The sequence below is a fragment of the Agelaius phoeniceus genome, chromosome 4 (assembly GCF_051311805.1).
Source record: "Agelaius phoeniceus isolate bAgePho1 chromosome 4, bAgePho1.hap1, whole genome shotgun sequence".
In the NCBI taxonomy this organism is placed as follows: Eukaryota; Metazoa; Chordata; class Aves; order Passeriformes; family Icteridae; genus Agelaius; species Agelaius phoeniceus.
The window spans coordinates 62,059,800-62,083,531 of NC_135268.1; the positions used below are offsets into that span (position 1 = coordinate 62,059,800).

Here is a 23,732-nt window from a genome sequence, read left to right on the forward strand (position 1 = left end):
GCCTTATCTCACAGTTATAAATTCACAGAATCACAGAATGGTTAAGATTGAAAGAACTTCTGGGGGTTGTATGGTCGACCCTGTCTGCTTAAGTAGGTTGAGCTACTGTTGGTTGCCCAGGATCATGTTCAGACAGCTTTTCTCTCCAAGAATGGAGACTCCACCTGGGCCACCTGTCCCAGTGCTCAGTCATCCTCATGGTAAAAGGAACCTCCCGTGTTTCAGTTTCTGGCAGCTGCTTCTGGTCCTTTTGTTGGGCACAACAGAAGAGAATGGCTCTGTCTTCTTTGTACCCACTCTCCAGGTGTTTGTATACTCAGGTGTTTATATACTTATTATGCTCAGATCCCCCCTGAGCCCTCTCTTCTCCACGCTGAACAGCCCCAGCTCTCTGAGCTTTGTCTCACAGGGGACATGCTCCAGTCCATTCATCCTTGTGGCCCTTTGTTGAATTCTCTTCAGTATCTCCATGTCTCCCTTGTACTTGGCTGTGGAGTACAGAACTGGACACAGCACTCCAGGTGTGGCCTAACCAGAGTTGAATGGAGGGAAAGGATCCCCTCCCTTTATCTGTTGGCTTACGTTCAACCTGGTGTCCAGCAGAGCCCCAGGTCCTTTCCTGCCAAGCTGCTCTCCAGCTGGGCAGTCTCCAGCATGTGCTTGTGCCTGGGGTTGTTCCTCCCCAGGTGCAGCACTTTGCACTTCCCATTGTTAAACTTCAGAAGATTTGCATCAGCCCATTTCTCCAGCGTGTCAAGTGCCCTGTGGATGGAAGTACAAGCACGTGTAGGTGTATCAGCCACTCCTCCCATTTTTTGTGACCTCTGCAGGCTTGCTAAATTTGCACTCTGCTCCATCATCCAGGTTATTAATGAAGCTACTGAGCAGAATTGTTCTCAGTATTGAGCCCTGGGCTACACCAATAGGTGCTGGCTTCCAGGTGGACTTTGAGCAAGTTTTCAGTCCATCTCACTGCTCATCCATCCTCTTCTCTGTGAGGATCTGTCAGGAGACTGCATTGAAAACCTGCCTGAAGTCAGGGTAGCCAATATCCACCACTCTCCTGTCATCTACTGTGCCAATTATTTCATCACAGAAAGTGCTGCAGACTTGATCCTCTTTCAGAAGATCTAGCTGTGTGAACAGTTTGCTGATATTCACAAAAACATGTATATTGTGGTATAGTGTCTTTCATGGATGTTTGTTTCTAAAACTGTCTATGCCTAGTTCATAGTTTTCACATAGGTTCAGCCACCAACATTCTTTAAACATAAATGGTTGTCTCTGGGTGATTTTTCCTGCTTTTTGTCAATTTTCACTTGTTCCTAAGCAAAAATACCTCTGTCAAGGCCTTTATTTTATGCAAAGTAGGTTTTTATAGTTATATATAGCTATATATTATAGGTGGTACGTCCTGTGTAGAAGAACATTATCAACCTCCTGGTTTTAGATAGAAATGAAATGTGCTTTAAAAAAATTATCTGGAGTGCAGCATTTATTCCAATAGAGCCTTATGTTGACCTTTCTTATGAGCTTCTAAATACAAAAGTTAAACTGTACCTATAATTCACAGAGTACAAAGCCAGCAAGACTGTGTTCCTAGGGTACAAAATAAGGAGGTATGAAAGAATCAATAGTGTTTAAAAGTAAAACACTGCTACATTTATTTAAGTGATATTTTCATTACAGGCTTTCCTGTACTTTTGGTGCACCTTCAAGTGTTCTGTCAGTGCATCATCAGCCTATGGATAAACACAATAAATTAGCATGAACACAATAAATTAGCATGGAGAATAAATAACATTCTTGGTACTGCAGTACTGTGCTCCTTTTGTTTCTCTACAAAGTAATTTCTTGCAGTTAAAGCAGCTTAATGTAGTGGCAGAACAGCAGCCACAGGTAGCTGTTCTTTTGCATCTCCCTTTAGCTGCTTGTGTCAGGAGTGAAGTACTGCTCTGGGGCAGGGTAACTGGGGGAAATTAGTAAAATTTTTCTTAGGTGGACAGGCAATGAGACATGAAGTGGCAGAACATTTAAAGCAGTGATTGCACTCAGCAGCCCAGGATGCAAATAGGCTCTTTAATTTATATATCACTTGGAGCTACAGGGGGAATGAAGTAGGGAAGAATTTAGTCCCAAATAGTTCCCACTAGCAGCACAAAATTGGAGGGACCTTGACAACTTTTACTGCAGGTTCTTGGATGAGTCACTTTAGAAGTCTGTATGTATGGGCTGCGTGCCAGTTCAAACTAATCTGAACTAGCACTGCTTTAGACCTTTTCTCCCCGCCATATGTTACTGCCCCTGTCCTTGCAGCAGCATTTGCATATCTTCAATTAGGTAATGAGACACTTACTGACCTTCCTGAAGCAGGAGGGGGAGGTTTGGGGTGCTGCATGAGGCAATCTGTTTCTTGGACTAACACACTGCCTTTGCATAAACAGCAGCACCAGTGAAAGGGAGGGTGCAGGATGGTAGCAATCCAAAAACCTGATAGATTTAAGTGCCGTGTTACAATTTAGAAGTTCACATCTAAAAAGGCCATCAGGGTAAGAAGCAAATTTCAAATCTTGCATGGTGATTACTTGCCTATTTCACTCACTAACAGATCTCCGTGAGCTTATGTTGTGTGACAGCAGCAGATGTTGCTTTCTCCCTGTGGAGTTGTGGTGCCTAATTGTTTGTGGTTGATGTTCCAGAGTGCATGCAGCTAAGTAAAGAGCTGATCTGGAAACGGCTGCAGTGCCGTGCCAAGAAGAAGGAAGAGTTCAAACGCAGACAGGAAGCTGAACAAAGGAGTCTCCTTAGCAAAACTTTTCTTACTGAAGATGTTCATAATTTTCTCAAGGTGAACAAGTAAAAGCTTGTTTTCCCTGTTCTATTAGTTTTTAAAGCCAAATGTATTGCAGATTTCTCCCAGTTCCGTAAAACTGGGAATTTTGGGTCCTTGTGAGAATCATGTGTGGTGGAACAGGTGGACAGGGTCAGAGCCCCTGTTGCCATGGCTGTTCCTGCAGTGTTGGTGGTGTTGCATTGGAAGAGAATGCCAATGGGGTTAATGCAAAATTGCATGTTTGGTAGAAAACATCTTTTGCTTAGCTACTGTGTGTTTGCTTTAAGACAGGAAATACCTGGAGGAAACTATCCAGCCTGTATTACAGAAGGAAACAGTCTGCACTGGTCTAATTGCTTTTCTATGAGTGGGGTTACTGAGGCTCAAAAGATTTACCAAATTTCAGAGAAATAGAGGAAAAACTAATTATGATCTCTGGCAGGATGCCTTAGAGAAGGCTTGCAGTTGATAATTTAATATGGTATACAGTGGCCAGTGTAATGTTTTTGTGCTCATATTTTCTATAGAGATTTGTTATTATTGTTCCAAATGAATATACAAAATTAGAGTTCTTAGTTGTAAATGCTGAGAGCTGCAAAATTCAAGTAACTGCTGGGAACTGCAAACCCAAGTTATTAAGAATTAAAAAAAAAATCAATATTAAATTTTCATGAAAATAAATAATTTAAGTTGAAAGTGGTTACATCCAGCAGCATTTAACTTTTGATGAAATCCAATAACTTAGATAAAATTATTGTATGAGAAGACCCAGATTCCAACTGCAGCAATCTGTCAGAATTTATTGCTCTTAACACTGCAGTTTTGTACCGTGGGGCCATATTCTTTAATTATATTGTATGACTTGGATAAAGCAGTTACTATTTCTGTATGCACACCTGCCTGGCACCGCCTTACTCCAAAACAAGTAGAGCAATTTTACACCTTTGGCTTTTCATAAAACCAAACTTGAGACAAGTCTGTCACACATTTTTGTAGCCAGTGTGCACTTGTGAATGTATTTTCCTTTTAGACATCATTGGACACTCTTGGACACATCCCAGATTCATTGAACAAAGCTTAAAAATTTTGTTGTAAGATCCCTTCCCTACAAAGGTAGAGCCACACAGCTTTGTGCAAGAGATGCTCTATTCTGTACACCTGATGAGCAGATCATTAGTCTAGAGTTTAACTAAGGCTACTCAACAGCTTTCTGACAGGCTGAGCAGGGAGGGGCAACTTGCACTTCATGCTGCAGGACAGAACACAGCTGAGTTTTAGGATTGTGAAATGCCTATGTACAAATTAAGAAAGTCAGAAATGTAATTCTTTCTGCTGCACAGTGGGAGAGTCTTTTGTCCCAGAACAGATGGGGTCTTAAGTGCAGAAACTCTTCAAAGAACAAGAAAAATTTGTACCTGCAGCTCCCATGGTTTGACTTAAATATTTAAAAATAACTTAAATAGTGCAGTAATTATTTTGTGAGAACAATCCAGTTGGCACTGAGGAGCTATTTTAAGTTTGTTTCATAATTTCACAGCCAGCCCAACAGTAAGGAATTGGTCGGAAAGCCTCACCATGAGCACAGAGCTGTACTCATCAAAAACACTTCTTTCCTCTGCCTTTCCCCCTTCACCTCATCAAGGGTCCACACCACCATGGTAGCAGCCTTGCCAGTAACTGACCTTTCTGCTGAATTTTAAGTGGTTGCCAATTATGATAGTGGATCTTGCAATAAACCTCATTCACATCAGATTGCTCTGAACACGAGTAAGGTGGTAACAACTGAGTTGCTGCAGATCTGATTTTTTTATAAGACAGAATGAGATATATAGTAAAGGTTAGAGTTCCTATATCATTCTTTCTCCTTCATCTATGTTTCTGTTGGAAAAGGAGGATTTTAATTTTGTCTTTTACTTCAGAGAATACGGGAATGACCAATGAAGAACACAAACCATAAAGTGTCAGTTACAGTAATCCAGTCTGGTTCTGCCTACCCACGGTGGAAATACAAGTTATAGCAGTTAATTTGTCAACTTCTGTCATAAAGTATGACTCCATGACATGTGTGAGCTTTCAAGTCTGCCTCTATGCTGAAGCATTTATGGGCACTTTGGTCCTCTTTAGAAGAGCTCTATTGACATACCTAATGAAAAAAAATATATTTACCATGAGAGTGATGGGGAGGATTTGGCAGATTAAATCAAAACATAGAATACTTATGTATAATGCTACTCATTAGTCTGTAGGTTGAGGTAGTCTTTGTCTGTGAAATATAATCTTCCATGAGCCTGCCAACACGGTCACAGTCCTTACATGAAGAAAAAAATTGCATCCCTTCTCAAACTGGGACCAAGGACTAAGTCAGGACCACATCATAGATCAGCCTTTTAGGAACCACCATGGAACATGGTGACCACCCCCAGTGCAAAATCCCTGTACAGTGTGATACAGCTGCAACTCAGGTGTCTCATGGTGATGTCACATGGCTGTTCTGCACCTCATAGTTATGGCTATGATGTAGGGATATTCATACACTGGAAAACAGGTTTCAAGTCAGATCATTTCACATGTTTTGTAGTAGTATTTATATATTATTTGACCCCATATTACTGAGGCTAAGGAATTTTATACTCAAGACTGGAAAAGCTCAAATTAAGGTGGTAAGGCAAGTTCCATTTCCCTCTGAGTCATGGTTCCAGGTAAACAATTGCTGTTGTAGTCATACATGGGAAGAGCATCAAGGAAGAAAAGGGAAGCAGCTGAAAAGATCTATTAAGATCTTTTCAGCTATTTAAATACACCTACTGTGTTTCTTTTTAGGCTTACCATGGGCTGATGGAGAAACACAGGCAAGCACAGTGGGATCTGGAGGAGGAGGATGACTGTGAGAGCACAGAGGCTGTCGCTGATCTCTACAAGGTGCCACTTCTAGTGATAAATGTCATTTTCTAAATTAATTTTGAAGATTGCCTAACCCCACTGCAGTGTCAGGTCTTGGGGAGGATTGGGGAATTGCAGGAAGGATCACCTCCAGGAGTTACAGCTCCAGAAAGCTAGGCTGACAAAGCAGAAAATGGAGACAGGACAGTAGTCTTCCATATTAGCTTGCCTTTTCCATTATCTTCCCAAAACACTATGTTTCCTAACCTCATATTAGTCAGAAAATGCCTGCATGGTCTGCCAAAACATGCTGCCCAGGTGGCTGACAAGGCTGCAGTAATGTTGAGAGCATACAATGTCATTACTACAGGAGGGAGATCTCATTTATGTGGCATAATTATCTCTTCTGCACTGTCGTGGATGGTACTATTCTAAATGAACTTCACTACATCTCCAAAGACAATCTTTTCATTCATTACTCACAGAGAAATTTTTTTATTTCTAGTTAGTTCCCTGAAATAGGTTCAGATCTTTGGTGTAAGTAATATTTTTATGCTTCTTTTTGTTACTGATTTGGAAAATTCTAGGTGCTTCATGCTTTTGCATCATCTTTAATTATTTTCTGTCTATGCAGAAAAAATTGATAATATGATCTGTCTGGTGAAGCTCAAAACCATAGTCAGTAGTGACCCTTAATTAGGCTGGAACTAATCACTTTCAGCTCAACAGGATCCTTGTCATGATTAATTATGACCAGATAGGGATATTGTGGAAACTTGTGGTCCCTATCACATACAGCTAATATACCCATACAATCTTAATTAGCAGTAGTCCACATGCACTTTTTCAAATTCATTTGATAAAAAAATAAAGCCAGTGAATCAGAGGAGATTAAATGCACAAAGCTGTGTAATATAAGAAAAATCAACATGTTTGCTGATATTATTGTGCTCAGTTCATCATCCATAGTTACTAAGTCTCCATCCCCTTCCTCAATTCATGTGAAGTCTGGAGACTAAACAGGTTTTTTTATCTTACAGAGTTCCTCCTCATTTGTGAAATTATATTGCTTTCCTTTATTGTGTACTCTACTTTAGTTACACTAAGACAGGACTGAAAATCCTATTTCTTTCAGTACTAAGCTAAGTTTTCTTTCCCACTAAAGAATAATTGGTTTGGATAAATTAAGTTTTTCTAGAATTGCCAGGTTGCCAGGAGAACTGCACAAACTTGAACTCTGCCAGTTCACCGAGCTCTAGGCCATTATATTCCATATTACAGCTGCTCTCCTATGACTAGACCCTAACACTGCCAGACATGAAAAACTCCATGGACTGTGATCCAACTGGCATCTGAGCATCCACAAATCTTTATTTCCACTTTTTTTTCTGCAATAAAACATTTTTACTGTGATATTTAATATAATGAGCAACTACCCTTCCTCCCCTTAATCCCAAATAGAGATCCTATGAACTGTTTTAAGAGAGGAGGCTGCTTTTGAATATACCTTATAAGCAAGGAAGAAGAGATAATACAAATGAGCATAACCCCACTGAAGGTAAGTGGGGTAAATGGGGCTGTTCTGACTTCTACAGCTGAGGACAGTGCAGTGGTTGCATGTTTTCCATAGCCAGGGGCATAAAAGCAAAAGTAGACTTGCTGTTAAAAGAAGTGCAGCATGTACAAGCACAAGTCTTTCCCTGGGCAGCAGGACTTTGCCTCTTCACTTATTTGCTCCAGGTTTGTTATAGGAAGAAGCTCTGCTGCTGTTGGGAGAGGCAAGGCAGCAGTGGGATGATGACAGGGATTTGGGATCCTCCCCAGTGCAGTTGTGTGGCTGCAGCTCGAGTCAAACAAGCAGGCATTAACAAGCTGGGAACCAGCCAGCCTCACATGGCAGCAGTCAGCTCTGTGATACACACCTATGTCCCCACTGGGTTTGCACCACAGTCCTGTGTAGAACCAGCTAGTTTGGGCATTTGTGTAAACACTGCAAAGCCTGATGTTGCCTTTCCAGAGGATCTGCACTCCCTGAAGCTTAGCTGACAGTCATTTGCCTTGCAAATGGAGAAGCTGAAACATGATCTCAATGAAAAAGGTGATGTTAAAATATAAGGAAGAGGTTACCATGTGGCTGGGGAACCAGTGAGTATTCTCAGGACAGAAGAAAAGCTGCTACTAACCTGTCAGTATTCTCAGGACAGAAGAAAAGGTGTTACTAAGTGCTACTCCCTTGTGGAAGATCCTTAGCTTGTTCTCACAGTGCTCTTCTAAGCCCTTATCAAATTTATGTGCCTTTTTCATTTTTTCATTTTTTGCTCTTTAAACAGATCAAGATAGATTTATATAACCCTCTAGCACTAGAGAAGTCTGTACTGCTACAGTACATGGAAGATTTATCCAAATTGGTGAATAAATATGTAAAAATTCAATGATCTGGAAGCTGAGTGTGTTTGCATAGAATAATTGAGTAGGTTTGTTTTGTGTACGCATGAATAAATCAATTAAAATGATTTAACCAAGGTCAATGGAATCTGTTGATGCCTGAGTGAATGAATGAGTTATATTTGGAGGATAGTGTAGGACTTTTCAGCCACACTAGTGGATTAAAAGAGTGTGCTGTAGGTGAATAGTCTGTGTCTAGACACAGGCTCCATAACTAGTTTTTGAAATGTGTGTTGAAGAATGAGGGCAAATGATTTTGATTATCACAGTATATCATAACTGAAGGGAAAATTGTGTGAAGATAATTGAATGGATCAGCTTAATATTTTCATGAACAGGATCTGCACAGTTATCCTGTGTACAAGAGATCTTGTACTGTTTTAACCATAATTTTCTTTTACATTGCAGCAATAACACACCACCCACCCCACTCCCTGCCCCTCTATGTCAAACCTGTCTCAAGTTTAACATATCAGATAATCACCAGGATTTAATATTTTCCCTCCTTTTTCTTTTTGTTCTTGTTGTTGTTGTTGTTGTTGTTGTTGTTGTTGTGTGAACGACCTGTGTAATCCAGTAGGGAAAAGAGAAGTGAAGAGGTTGGGGGATAACACTATTATTAAGAAAACAAACATGCAGATTGCACAAAGGAAATCAATTAACAGCTAGTAATGTACTAGTAATTAACATTACATAGTACATGGTAAGATAGGTCTTTTTCTTCTGCCTTAATTTCAAAACCATGAAAGCAAAATTTGTTGTCATTTATAATTCCCCTTTGCTGATAGCCATTCACCAGAATGTTCCTTAATTTGGCTTGGGAATAAAATGCACAAAAATTTAGACCAAAAGCTATTGAGTCATGAGTGTTATCAATGAGCAAGGCAGTAGACTCTTTTGAATGAGTGGACATAAATGTGAGTTTGAGGAAAAGGATTTGATTTTGTCTGTTGTTAATAAAAGGGAGAAAAAATATTTTTGACAAGATAAAAAGCGGAGATTCCCAGAGACTTACTCTTTTCATTACTTTCCTTATGTAATTTTGTTAACATGAGCTATAGTTAGGGATGCTGGACTGCATTTTTGGGTACCAAGAGCTGGCATCTTTTTAGGGGGAATCAGTTTGTCTCAGGTGGAAATCCCTATCAAGAGACCTCCACCTCAAAAGCTCACTTTTGAAATTTTTGCCCTGTAACTTCCCCAAAAATACAGCATCATCTGATAGATTAAATCTGTGAACTCATGCCATGGGAGCCCATTCTAATTCTGGATTTGAGCACTATTAGTTTCCTTTTGGTTGCTTCAGTCAAAGCTGATACAAGGTATCTGGTAGGGGTAGCCTTCATTCTGAAGTCTTCCTCTTGCCTTACTGCATAAGAAAATGGATTTTACCACTATACAGATTCACAATTGGCTAATAGTTAGATCTCATGAGGGACATAACCTTACCCACAAAGGCATATTTCTAAAAAAGGAGTACCAAAAGAGAAGATTGAAACTGCCTCCTGAATAAATCAAAGACCAGTGAGGGGGCAAGACTGATATTTCAATAGACCTCCATTTTAAATGTGTGGAAATCAAACAGTGGAGCTTTTTTATTAACTTGTGCTAAGGATGACTTCAATGTCACTGTGCTTTTTGGATGTTAGGATGCTTGAAAGCAGGTAGAGTTTTCATTTTCCAATTGACCTTCCAGAATTCTTCACATGGAAGAAAGAAGTACATGCAGTCAGCTTTTCCCTGTTTTGAGTGGTGTATCTGCTGAGACTGTACTGTATCTCAGTATCTTCTGAGTGGATGTGAAGTATCTTGTAGTGGCCAGTGGTGTGTGTGTCCAGTGTCCCAGAATTTTTGATGTATTTATGGGATATATTATGTGAGCATTGAATCTCTGTCCTTTGTAAGGTACAATATGGTTTGGGAGATGAATCTCTTACCTTCTAACCGAGTGTCCTAGCCACTGAGCTGCTGGAGGTACATGCAACAGTATTCCACAGCTTTGATCAGGTACTTAGTTCCTTCAGTAAAATGTTCTATCACAAGTTAACAAGTAGTTGTGCAGTTGCCTCTTTGAGATAATATGTACTTTTCAGTGGCTGGCATGTAAAATAAACTACAACCAGCCTTTCTAAACGCATTTTCCTGCTTCACAATTTCACTATTCACTCATCTATATGTAGGAACCTTTTAATCTTTTAGGTTTATGGGGGAGAATTAATATTGTTCTTTGAGTGAAATCTGATAAGCTATTTATCTCCCCTGTATTTTGACAAAATTATATATTTACTGCCTTGTTTAAAATTCAGATGCACTCAGCATTTTAATCTAAGCCCATTTTATTTCCATGTGTACCCCATGGTATTTCTTTATGCTTGATGTATTTCTCTGGGGATTTTTTTGAAAAGCTTTGAGATTGACTGCCAGGTACTACAAACAGGTTCATTCAATACTGCAATCAGCTATTCTATTAATAGAATCAATTTGAATAAATTTCATCAAGTCAAAACTCTAAAAACAAGAGATGGCATATCAGGAAGCTTGTAAAAAATATTTGTAGAGGCTCTAGTCCAAAAATAAGATCCTGGAAGCACTACTGATTTTCCTTTTCTTTTCTATTTCTTTCCTGTGAAAAATAACTTTCCTAATACATCATGTGCCATCCCTGCTCACAGACAGACTTTATTGCAGTTTGAAACCAAGTACATTCCTTAGAGTACAGATAGTTTTGCACTATTTTGTTAGCTTGAGTCACTGGGTAGAATTCAATCACATCTACAGTCTTTCCTAAATGTAGACTTAGTATTTCCCTCCCAAAGTTTTAAAGGCTATTTTGCCACATTTTTAAGTGCTGCATTAAACAGCATGGCCACTGTGTTTTCCCTGTGGTGTGGCCTCTGGGTACAGCATGCAAAGGCTGCCTGGGCTCTGATGTCCATGTGATTGTCACATTAGTGAGGTGACATACATAAATAATTCTGTGGGAACAAGACCTAACCACATTTTTCTTCAGTACCTGTCCCCACTGTGAGAGTGCCAAAGGTAAGCATACAGTGTAATTTGAAGGTGCAGGGGGTACAGGCAGAACAAAATGTCATTGACAACAAGGAACAAAATACCATATTTTTGTTCTGTGCAAAATATTCCATAGCAAATAATAATAACAGGGCTGTGAGTGTGCCAAGGAAATGCTATCAGTTCCACAGCAAAATGTGTTTAAAAGGGATTTAGATGCCATTGTTAAAGAATAGAATTCCTTAACACCCTGCCTGAGATCTTTTGATCTACTGCAGTAAAATACCATGGACTCCTCTAGACTCCTTCTGAACTATTTCAGACCCAATAGAAATTCTTATATCAGTGAACACCCAGTAAAGGCAGGAGAATTAATGTGTCCTGAAAGGCTGGTAAAGCTCACAGGAGAGATTACAAAGATAGAGCCATTATTCTTTAAATGTTGTATGAGATATATAGATTAGAAGTGCAGTTTCTTTGAGTTTATGTTAAACCTGAGAACTTGGAGTCTTGGATTTTAAAATAACAGCAGAGAATTCAAGCAAATCATTTGGCATTGCTTTTTCCAAGCTAAGCCAGGCCCACAACTACACAGATTATTAGGATGGTATAAATCATGCCTCTTGTTATAACAGGAACTTGTAATATAATAATTAAGGAGTAGGGGCAATAATCCTTCAGCACAGGATACACCTGTGTAGCAAATGTTCCCCTAATGATACTGTCATGTCTAGATTGTGAGCAATCACTAGAAATGGCAAAAGTATTATCAGAAGTTAGATATTATGTTGGGTCTTTGACTACTAATTGTCATACTTACATCCAGTAATCATTTTCAAAAAGCTGTAGTCCAATTTGCAAGAATTTAGAATAATTTGAGATTAAAGAAAGCCAGTGGGATCTGGATTCTGAAAATCCTGCCTTCTTTAAACAGGTAAGAGAGTGGAAAGAGCTGAGACAGCTCATTTCAGAGGTGTACTGAACATGTTTTTTAGTGTTGTGCCTCAGTTTTATCCATAAGAAGAGGTTACTGCAGGGAGCTGTTAAGCTATTTATTGTTTGTGAAACAGCTAATTAATATGGTGATTAGCATCCTAGAGGGATCATAGGAGGAAAATAATAATTTAGTACTCAGTGCACAGCTTGTATATTTTATAATAAATGAGAAATATTAAAATACTTTTCAGAAATCAATCAGTTCAAAGGATATTTATAAAGCCAAACATGGAACAGATAAAGGTGCTGTGAAAACATTACATGAACCCCAAATGTATCATTATGGGGGCACAGAACTGTATTTCATATTCAACCTAAGTTCTGGTCTTTATTTCTTGAGTTCTTGTCCTTGCACTTTCTTATTATTATTTTTTATTATTTTTTATTTTATAATGCAATATCTAGCAATTGGAATGGACTCTTACACAACAGTACATTATAGCAGTATATGCCCTCCCCCCAAAAAAATTCCACTTGAAGTTCTGTTGTCTGTGAGCTGCAGACAAGCATATTTCACATCTAGATAAATATCCCTGTGTTTCTGTTGAGAGGTTCTATATTTTGATCATCTAAGAAACTGTAATTCAACCTGTATTTAAAAGAAGGCAGCATCTAGAAGACCTGACTTGTTCTTTTAACAGGATGCCTTCAGAGAGTTTTAAAAATATGATCAGTATTTTAAAGAAAAGAAAGAAAGATATGTGTTTCCAAGAGGGTGAACACTGGTTTGCAATGAAAGCAAGCCCAGCTAGGCAGTAAAGCTTCTTGGACTGGTAGGATCATGCAGAGCTCACACAGAAATAGCTCATCATCCTGCAGAAATACTGCAGTGTCCATGTGACTTTCCAGTGTGGTTTTGTTCCCTTTTCAGCTGGGAAAGCTACCTGTCCTCACTCCTGCCCAGAAATAATCTCAAATGGCACCCAGTTTGCCAGCACAGCTCCTGTCCCCACTGTGTATTTGACAGTGAAACTAGAGTTGAGTTTTGAGCTTGGATGCCATATGACTAAATCACCACAAAACTTCTTGTGAGTGAAACAGCCTCAGCAACTTAAAACTGTTCGTATGGGACTAGTTTCATTAAAACCACCAGAAGATGTTTGTTTTCCTAGGCTTGAAACTATTCTGCACCAGGATGAATTTGAATAATTCTGTTCTTCAGGCATTGAAGAGTGTCATATTTTGAAATACCAACTACTGACATGACTAATGTCACTTTTGTCTAGCTCAATCCATACTATCCTTTATAACTCTTCCCTCTTCATTCATTTCATATCAGCACCTGAGAAAATGTGCCTACAAGGTGTTGTGCTACACCAGATTGTTTCCACAGCCACTTTCAAAATAGGTGTTTTTATAACACACCACCATAGCCAGTAAAGAAGATATTCTTTTCTACTGCAGTCACATGTGAGCAACAGTTAGGGCACAGGGTCTCATGTGCTCTTGCCACTGTTGCATTTTAAATGCCTTGTGTAGCTTGAACCAAAACATTTTGTTGTTCCATCTACAAAACCTGGTCCTTTTAACTCAAGCCTTAGTGGCATTGGATTTTAGCTCTAGGATTTGGACACCAGCCCAGTGTATTCACATGGTTCTCTCACTGGCATCTATTGTGGAACATGCAGGGGAACAGCTCCAAAGGGCTGAGGATTCACTTTGTCACATGTTTCTCTCTGTCCCTCTCTGTGCCTCTCTTAGGAGCTGTACTCTAAGGCTTCCCATGCTTTAGCAGAGTTGGTGACAGAGCTGTTTCTTCAGACCCTGCCTGTGGTGACCAGCCTCTCTGTAAGAGAATGTGAGCTTCTGAAGGAGGAATGGCAGGAGAATTTGGTCCCTCAGCTGGAGAAATGGGAGAACCACCGCCAGAGGCGCTGGAAGCTTTTCCAGGAACAGCTACTGCAAGAAAAAGAAGTAAGATCCATATTATGCTTTGAGATCTCAGTGTCTTAAAAATGGGATACAGGAAAAAATGATCAAGATACTTCTCTGTGGAAGTGTTTAGTCTATAATTATTTAGCCTGGTCCAGACACAACTCTAGGCTGAGGAGAAGCAGTTTTATCTGCAGCATGGAGTGAATATGTATGCTGTGCATGTAGGCTTGCATAGAGGAGTCAGAGAGTAATTACTGAACATCTGTCCACAGTGTTTGACAGCTTTGTCAGCACATAAACACTTTCTGGCAAGGCTGCTCTCTGATGTCCTCAGCTCTTGGCATCTACAGAAACACTACAAAAAAACCTTCACCAGGTCTGTTTGGAGAGGGTACATATAAATGCAGTTTACAGGCAAGGAAGCCTTGCAATGATAAATATTTCTTACTAATTTTTATGTATTAATACTGTAATAACTGGAAACATATGTACTTTTATAAACTTACTCTACTCTGCAAAGGTGGAAAAACACATATCCAGCTTTCCTGCTCTGTGTGTGTGCCCACCATAGGGGGAATTGACACCAGAGGAGAAAACAAGAGTAAGGTGAGACAGGTGTCTTTAGCATCAGACTGGGGCTCAAATATGCCTTCAGGTTATTCATGCAGTGCTGTGTCTCTGTTAACACTGCTTCTAACACAGCTTTGTCAAAGAAAGACCTCTATTCAAAAGTGTGTCCTTTCCTAAAATTGTGTGCTGCAATGTACAGAGTGATTGGACGTTCTTAAATAAAAGGTTGGCAGATTTCTTTAACACTGGCAGAATCATACTTTACCTTGCCCTCCTTCTGCAAAGTGCCTAGACAATCCAGTACATTGTTAATGAGGTACTGAGCAAGTCCCTAATTATTGCAAACTGCATTAAGGTGTTCAACTTTTTCACCCACTCACATTCAGGATTCTCCTGTAAAACACCGTGATTCAGGAAACTGTGGGCTCCCTATTAAATCTGGTGGGGTTGTTTGCTAACCAGTGGGTTTAGAACACCATTGGCAATACAAAAGTAAAATTTTTCATTGAAAACATTGAGACATTTTCTTTTTTTCTTTTATATTTTCCTTAATCTGGAGTTATGCAACATGCACCTTGCTAATCTTTTTATTTTTCCATTATTGTAACTGACCTGTTTTGAAAAACAATTCTGTTTTTCTGGTTTGGCGTCACAGGGCTATTGAGCAAACTAAACTAAATTGTGCTTGGGAGCAACCACTGATGCCTGTGGATCTGCTTACATGCTCAGTTACATTTGCATTTTCCAGGACTGTTGGTTGGCATTTACTGTTTGATTTTGGCATACCTGTACCTTCGGTGATTAATGAAACAATGTCTGACCTCAATTTTTTTTTTTTTAATTATTTTGCCCCTTTTTATCAAGGATTAGATTAGAATACCTGACTTGTCAAGTTTAAACCTTGCTGTTGATTTTCACATTCATCAAGGGTGCACAGATTGCCTGTCCTTGTATGTGCATGGCCTGAGCAGCCTGCTCTGGTAGGTGAACTACAAGCACATCTTGTAGCACACAGAGCCCTCAGCAATGTGCTGGACTCACTGTCACAGGAAAACACAGAGAAACAGGAGGTTAGGTTTGGTGTGCAACTTGTGAATAATGTCATGTCAGAGAGCACATTAGGGCACCTCTGCTGTGTGCCTTCCACTGTCCCATTGAACCTCAGCCATTGTTCAGGGCTGGAGAGGATGTTTTTAACAAACAAGAGACTCCCCACAGAGGGGAGACACCTCAAGTCTGATGTTTTGGTCCAAAAATGCTGTTTGTACATTCCCCTGTTGCTATCATTGGGCACACTGTTGAGTGGAGAAACCATACCCTGGGAATTTTTCTCAAAGGATTTAAAGGATTAGTTCATCTCCAGCACTCAGCTGCTAGATAATAGGTCTTTGGACAGCACTGTGTGATGGATTCATTGTATGTCAATTCAGGTGTGCTGGTCATGCCCAAGCATAGTTTATTTAAATTATTAAATCGATTTTCCCTCAGTTTGTGTACCCTAGCATGCATAATGTAAAGGAGATGACTTCCTAGCTGGAAAAAAAATTAAAATAAAATAATAAAGGGTTTGCTGACATCATTAACAGTAATTACTGAGATATAGAGCTATAGAGGAATTAACTTAGCAGTGACAGAACTCTCCCATTGGTCTCTGAGTCATCAGCACTGCAGCTGGGCTTTATTCAATACAAAAATTTCCTGAGTGGCAGACAGAGCTGTCCTAAGGACAAGTGAATCTGCAGGATAAATTCCAAGAAGAGATAAGAGTTTCTCATTGTGAGAAATTCGTCTTATGATCCCTCAAGACAATATTCTGTGCAGGAGCCTAAGTGCCTTTTTTAACTTAATGCTTGTGGCTTTTTGGAAAGGATTTGAACTGGAATAAAATCTGCTTTATCTCCAAAGAGAGCATGCAGGGAGAGAGCTATTCCACCAAAGCTAGGCGGGCGAATTTTCATGAATCTGAAATATAACAATGCATTATATTGTGTTCAAATGCAATGTGCATTTATTTCTTGTCCCTTTCCTACTATAAAACAGCAGCATGAACATTTAAGCAATAAGCTGACACTTGCATCCTACAAAAAGGAGCACTTGGTTTCCACCTTAAGAAGAGATATTGGACACCTGTGCCAGATGATTATGTCATTTGGGAGAGCCCATAGATGTTAGAGTTCTGGGTTTGACAAAAGATCCATAAATCCACAGTCATATTGTCAGGCCTTTTAAGTTGTCAGGCATTTTGCAGCAGGAGATTTGTCTTTCATTTGCCTCCCGATAAATGTGCTGTGCTGGGAGTTACAGTCACCTGCTTTACAGGCCTGGGAAGTCTTCACACAAGAAGACTTTTCACCAGGGAATTTATGTGTGCTTTTCAAAGTGTCTCTAAAAGACATTTTTCCCTTTTACTTGAACCACCTTTTTTTTAGATGATCTTTCCTAGCATTTATACGTGTCTGGAATATGATGTCCTTTGGGTGAAAAGAAACACTTTTACAACTGAAAAGAAAAAAATCAGTATCATATATAACTTTGCCTTGTAGGCTTGAAGAGATGAGTGAGGCACATGGGAATAAATGACTAATGAAAATAAATTTTGAGCATTTTCCCACGTAGTCCCTAATTCATGATTTCTGTAGAGAGCAGTTCCAGGGAGCAGCCTCCTGCACCAGGCTGAGACTCACTTGGCAGTCAGTGTGCATTGCACCCCATCTACAGGCAGAGACAGAGAAATCACTTTACTTTTATTCCCTGAATAATCTGTGCTAAAGATGTCACAACAGAAAGGAGAGGCATATTCCTCACCTTTATTGCCAGTGTGTAATACTTAACTTCGGCAGTGCTTCAGAAGATCTTGTAATGCACCTGTGACCGAGAAGCAAAATATTTGGAAGCCTAGAGAATAAAAATGGGATGAGATTACCATCCATTCCCACATCCTTGCTTGTTACCCAGAAAGCTGAACTAGCACCTGCTTACCAGTTTTGACAGGGTGGGCATTTTATCACTTTCTCTGGTTAATTTTTTCATAGCAATTGGAATAACGCTTCAAGACGCCAGACATTCCTTAGAGCTTTACTCCCTCATTTACCATGCTTTTGTCACTGTTTTTCCTGGTTGAATGCAGGCTGAGCTCCATTCCAACCCCTAAGTTTGTGCAGCAGCATGAGTTTGTCCCATCCACTCAACCTATCTCTGAGCAAAGTGAGGCTGTTCCCAGGAACAACAAATCTTGGAGATGTGCCTGGTGACTTGACTCAACAGTGGAGTATGGGTGCAAGCACACAGCCTGACCTTGACACCAGGCCTGAAGAAGTTTTGAAAATATTTCTGTTTTACTGGTTTTAAACCACATGCCAGCAGCCTCAGCATTCCCAGAGAATCTTTGCTGTCACATTTCTGCCTCTCTGTGAGATGTTCCTGTATTTTGGAGGTGGAAAATACCCAGCTCTGTTAGCCCATCCCAGTGAGCTGCCTAGGTGTTGTTTCCAATTAAACATACAATGTCCTATTTATTCCAGCTGATTCTTTCTATCTTAATCATCTTCCTTATTTATCCTCTCATCATGAATGTGTAATGATTCCCCCTCCTTTTCTCTTGTTCTCTTACTACTTACATGACCGAGGTACTTTTAGTGTTCAGTTTATTAACTGTCTGCTGGAGGAGTTTCTGCTGTATTCTCAGTTTCCCATTGATCTCAAGGAGGTCCAGAGTAATTTTATGAATTCTGCATACAGACTACCTTAAATGCACTCTTAATGGATAAGGTGATTCTTTATAAGGAACTCCTCACTACTACAGAACTAGGCTGTTTCTTTGTAAACAGAAGTAAAAAACAACTACAAGAAGCACTGTCATTATTATCACTGACAGTGATAGGATATACTTTTGGATAGGATATACTGATAGCAAATGAGGTGCTATATTTTGGGTTCTTGGCTGCAGTGTTATATCATTTACTATTCCGACTGCAATTCAGGTATCATCTCCTGAAGGTATTCTGTCTCTTGGTGATATATACTTTCATGCTGTTTCACTTGCCCTTCAAGAGCAACTTTTCAGTAAATAATCAGGTCTCCAGAAATTATGGAAACCCACAGCTGAACCACAGCCAGCCTCTCATTGGAAATAAAATTACTTCTGGAAAGTAAAAGGTCATTTTCAGACTTTCTTTGAACTGCTGAAAGAGACATTAAAGTACACAATGTGATGGATCTACAAGGCATGTGCAGAGAGGTGTGAAACCCTAGGAGCTAAATCCACAGAGCTGCTAAAGGGAAATGCTGATAATAATTATTACTTCAAGCAAGTCTTTGCCATCTGTCATGGCGATACCTGAAGACCTGATAGACCTTAATTTGATGCTTGCAGCATGCAGTCAGAGAAGACAGTGTGCTCAGCTGTTCTCTGTGATTATCAGACTCACCTAGCCTCAGATCAGTTGAGATCTGGCTACACAGGTACATCTGAGGCTCTTGCCAAGAGCAGCCTGGTGGGTCTCCAGTGCCATGCAGTCTTTGGGACCGTGCTTCTCATGCTCAGCTGCACTCTTCCCATCTGTCACTTGTTGTTGACTGCCTGCCCTCCCATCCTTGTCAGGATCCTGCTCAGGAACATGTGTTTTGGTAAGGTTTTCTACATGGAGAGAGGTCAGTTAGATGTATCACTGTGTATTCCACAGGGAAGGCACTAGCCATGAAAGGAATACATTTTTATTTTGAAGCCAAAACAAAGTTTCTGATGTTCTCTGCACTTCCCAGGGGAGTTCATTCTGTGCTCACAGAGAAAGCCTCTCTCCTGCACAGATCACTGCTTCCCAATGAAAAAACTCATATCCAGCAGAGATGCCCAGTAGCACTCCTAATTTCTAAAGCTAACAATTGTGCAATTATACATTTGTGCTGGCTTTAGCACCAGGTGGAAACTAAACTACAAATGAACCACTCCCCCTCCTCTGCCTGTTCCAGTAAGGGAGTGGCAAAAGCAGAGAGTATGGGTTGAGATAACACTTTACTGAAAGCACAAAGCCATGAAGTAAGAAATTCACAATAACAACAGCAATATTAATAGCAAAGGCATACAAAAAGAGAAGGTGTTTTACCCAGCAAAAAGGAGTTCATCACTGGGAAAAAGCAAACAGATGGCAGATGCTCCCTGTAGGTTGTGTCCACTTGGTTCCCCAGACAAAGGTGATATGGAGACCATTCCCACTCACTACCTATATGACCATCAGGAACAAGGGCAGTATGGCAAGGGAACTCCCATGGCTAACATTTCCCACACCCCCCATGGAAGCCAGTGACAAATAAATCCCCTGAGTCAGGCTGTGCTGCTGGGCTCACTTCTGCACAGGTGTCTGTGCCGCTGTTTCTCCTGCCCCACTGTGCTGGTCCTGCAGGTCACTGCCACTTTTCCAACCATTTTGCCACCTCCTTTCAGCTCAGCTCAGCTCAGCTCAGCTCAGCTCAGCTGGCCCAGCCTCAGCTCAGCTGTTGACAGTGGGGCTCCTCTCAACTGGACTAGGGTTCAATCCCACCAATCCTTCCCCCGTGGCAGCCTCTGCACAGGCTCTGTCAGTTCAACCCTGCTGTTATGCTGTTATACTGAATAGTACCTCTGAGAACTTCTAGGTAAAATGGTTGTTATATTTAGATGCAAAAAACACACAAAATATCAGGATCCACTGGCCTCTCTCTCTCTGTGTTAAAAAAAACATACACAAATAGCTGTTCCAGATGTATCAGTTGTACAATTTGCTGATATTTTGTGTAATACTCAGGTATATATCCAGTAGTTATGAGTGCTGTTGCCGCTGTCCTTTCAGCACCAAGTCCTGGAGCTGCATTCTGGAGAATTCTTCTGAAAACAGGAGGGGGAGCAGGGCTGCAGTGGGGGCTGGATCTGCAGGGACTGATGCTGAAGCCTTCCTTCTGGAGAGAGAGGCAAAATGGTGTCCACTTCTGAAGAGTGTGCTCATTTTCACCCCAAAACCAGTCCCACGTGTATGATGTGGGTGGGATAGAATAACAGCTTGGATGTGCCCACACTGCTCTAAGCTTCACCCCCTCCTGCAGCCAGGACAGCATCTAATCCTTTGCTGGACATACTGATCTAGTGAAACCTACCTGTCTGCCATAATTGAAAATTTAGTCCCTCATGTTGTGAATGACACTGGAACACAAAGTGAAACTGTCAGACATCCTGGATATTATATTTAATTTAGGTCTCTGAATACATCAGCAGGTAACCTACTTTTATTCATCTGTCAGTAGCCTAAATTATGCTCTTCATCTTACAGTAAGAGTTGGAGCCTTGTGACTTACTATTCCTAAGCCTTACTATTCCATAAGCCTTATGACTTACTATTCCTTAAATAATGGCAACATACTAAACAAAATCTTAACTCCATATCTTCAAAAGTTTACAATCTAATGGCAAATCCATCAAAATTCATTTAAAGATTAAATTCTTCCATGTAAATATCACTCTGAAGGAGCAGTAAACTTGCAGTCCATATACTTATCTAATCACTTAATCTTCATTTCCAGTTATTAGCACTGTTTACTGTGACAGAAGTGTGATGGAAGATGATACCTGTATTTTGTTCAGTGAAAATAAAAACCATATTCTCTAATAGTGAAAAGAAAAAAACAAATAAAAAGCCTACTGCTGATTAGAGTCAATGCAGTATTTTGTGCCATATTGTTTTTTTGTTTCTTGTTCCTCTGTTGCTGAAACCAAAAAATCTGTAGGAATCACAGTTCAGGGCTGATCCAAACTAATGCAAAGCTTTTCTTTTCAGTGTGTTTTGTTTAAGATTTTGATAATTGAAAAAAATAGTAGAATAATTTTAATTCAGCATGAGTTTGTTTTTAAACGCAAGGGATGATTTTTCTAGCAAAATAAACCATTGTTTCTTTATGCAGTGACTGGCTGAAATCAGAGTATCTTATATTCATAATTCTTTTCTCTGCTTTTAGCTCTGGATAACAGAATATGCTCTCTCTGCTGTGATGCAAAAGCACCTGTCTGAGAAACAAGAGAAGATAATTCAAGGTGTTGTGAGCAGACTAGGATGCCTCAGTGATGAGTAAGCACAGTTTCATCTGTGAGCAGTGAGGTAAAACTTCACTGCTGCATGCCCAGATAAAAACTTGAGTGTACATTACATTGTGGAAAGAAGTATTGAGGGATTATTAGCACCTTCAGACAGAAGCAGCTGGTTCAGTTTTTTATCAGGGTACCAGAAGCAAATGTTAAAATATAGACATATCGTGACTCCTGGAAATCAGAAAAAATAGTCTTATGTGATTTGAGACTGGAGTGCTTTGTGAGTATCTGCTGTGTTTGTGAGTGGTTCCTAGTCTTGAACCAGCCTTTCTCTGCACTCCCTGTGTCACAGTGGAGTTGCATTTTCTGCAAGATAAAGCAACATGTAGATGGTTATTTAGCTATTTTATTTCTGTTTTCATTTTAATTTAATTTCAGTGTGACAGAACTAGAAGTGTAACACAGCAGTACGCATTCTCTACACCTAAGCAGCTTTCCAAGGCATGCTTTGTACAAAAAGACATTTCACAGAGTGAAGAATAACTTCTCACCTTTAAGGCATGGCTTTGCTGAACACAGGTGTGCCAGCAGCTTCACTGATGGATTTTTAATGGTCCTTTCTACAGGTCTGTTAGCTATATCTTGCAAAAGCACCAGCTCCTGCTGTGCTCAGTGCTCAGCAGGTTCGCCTTGCGGAGAGCGGGACTGGCGGCCCTGGCGCGCATGCGGCTGGCCAGAAAGAAGAGCTCGCTTCAGGAGCTGAGAGAGCAGCACACCCTGCAGAAGGGATCCTCCCTGTGCCAAGATGAGGACCAGTGGCAGTTACAGAAGGCAGTGGTAGGTACAGTGTCCAGGTGGGTTATCTCCAGGGGTCTCATATGCTGTGATATTTGGCATTAGAAGTGGCCACTGCAGACCTAAACTACAAAAAAAACCAAAAAAAAACCCAACAACAAAAAAAGTTCACGCTCCAATGAGAAAGAAAAATATTCTCTGTCAAAAATGTGCACATTGCTGACATAGGATGTGCCTGAGTATGCCTGTTGTAGTTTAGGCAGACATCTTAATCCCTTATACTTTATTAAGTGGCCTAGCAAGCTTATTTAGCAATTTATTTATATGAAAATACTAATGCATGAAGGAAAGGATGCCAGCACATATAAAGGACTTCTGCAAAGCTACTGCTTCAGGGTAAGAGAAGCTCCTACTAATTCTGCTGGGGATTGTAATATGCACTTGACAAGTTTTTACTGGAGCATTAGGAGAAATTCTTACTCCTACCACACAAATCAAGTTCTTCTATACTGTCATAATTTTTCATTATTTTTTTCTCTCTCTGTCCATAAGAAGATCAGCATCCATTCCCAATCCTCCCAGATTATCTGGCTACTGTAGGTCATGAAGACAAAAGAAAGTTTAAGGGATTTTTAGACATGATGTTCCCATAGGTCACTTTCACATCTGTTTGTGACTGGTTTTTAGTGTTGATCTATTAAGTTTTGTTGGTTATTTAACTATATGCATTGGATATTTATGTAGAGCAACACCACATTTCATATTTCAACTTCAGCCAACCCTCCCAACAGGTGTCAGTGATAGCTCTGCCCAACCCACTGCTGCTGCACATATGGCTTGAACCCATCAAACACTTTGCAGCTCTGTGCTCCATGCTGTTGCTGTGTAATTAGCTGAGAGGTAAAATTCTGTACCCCTCTAATTTTGATTTGCATCATACAAACCTTCAATCTCCACATGGAAGACAATAAGGAAAATCTGTGTCCTGCTGTTTTCATATTTGAAAAATATAAATTGAAGCAGTTTCTTTTAAGTTTGAAAATCTGAAAAACTCATTAACCTTCAGAAGAAATAAAATATAAAATAATAAAATACAAATGCATATCACTGCATTCCTCTTGCTTTCCGTTACTCCCTCTCACTTAGCTCACATGGAGATGTTAATTGATGCAATCACTGCCTTCCCTAATGAAAATGAAATTTCCTCAGGTATTAATGTTCCTATGGCATCTCTCCATTACAGCCTCTTTCAAATTCCAGCTAAGACCCATCTCA

At 40.1% G+C, this 23,732-nt stretch overlaps 1 protein-coding gene across 3 annotated transcripts in view; it reads left to right on the top strand.

The window, feature by feature from the left end:
• EVC (EvC ciliary complex subunit 1) overlaps positions 1–23,732 on the top strand; it is a 50,134-nt gene that overhangs the window by 16,706 nt on the left and 9,696 nt on the right. For 2 of the 3 annotated variants that reach the window (XM_054633331.2, XM_077177709.1), the window contains 5 exons: positions 2,700–2,848; positions 5,654–5,752; positions 13,868–14,080; positions 21,593–21,702; positions 22,289–22,499. In XM_054633331.2, coding sequence (XP_054489306.2) covers positions 2,700–2,848; positions 5,654–5,752; positions 13,868–14,080; positions 21,593–21,702; positions 22,289–22,499 — 782 coding nt within the window. The remainder of the gene's footprint in view (positions 1–2,699; positions 2,849–5,653; positions 5,753–13,867; positions 14,081–21,592; positions 21,703–22,288; positions 22,500–23,732) is intronic. The other variant, XM_077177708.1, reaches the window with a different exon arrangement.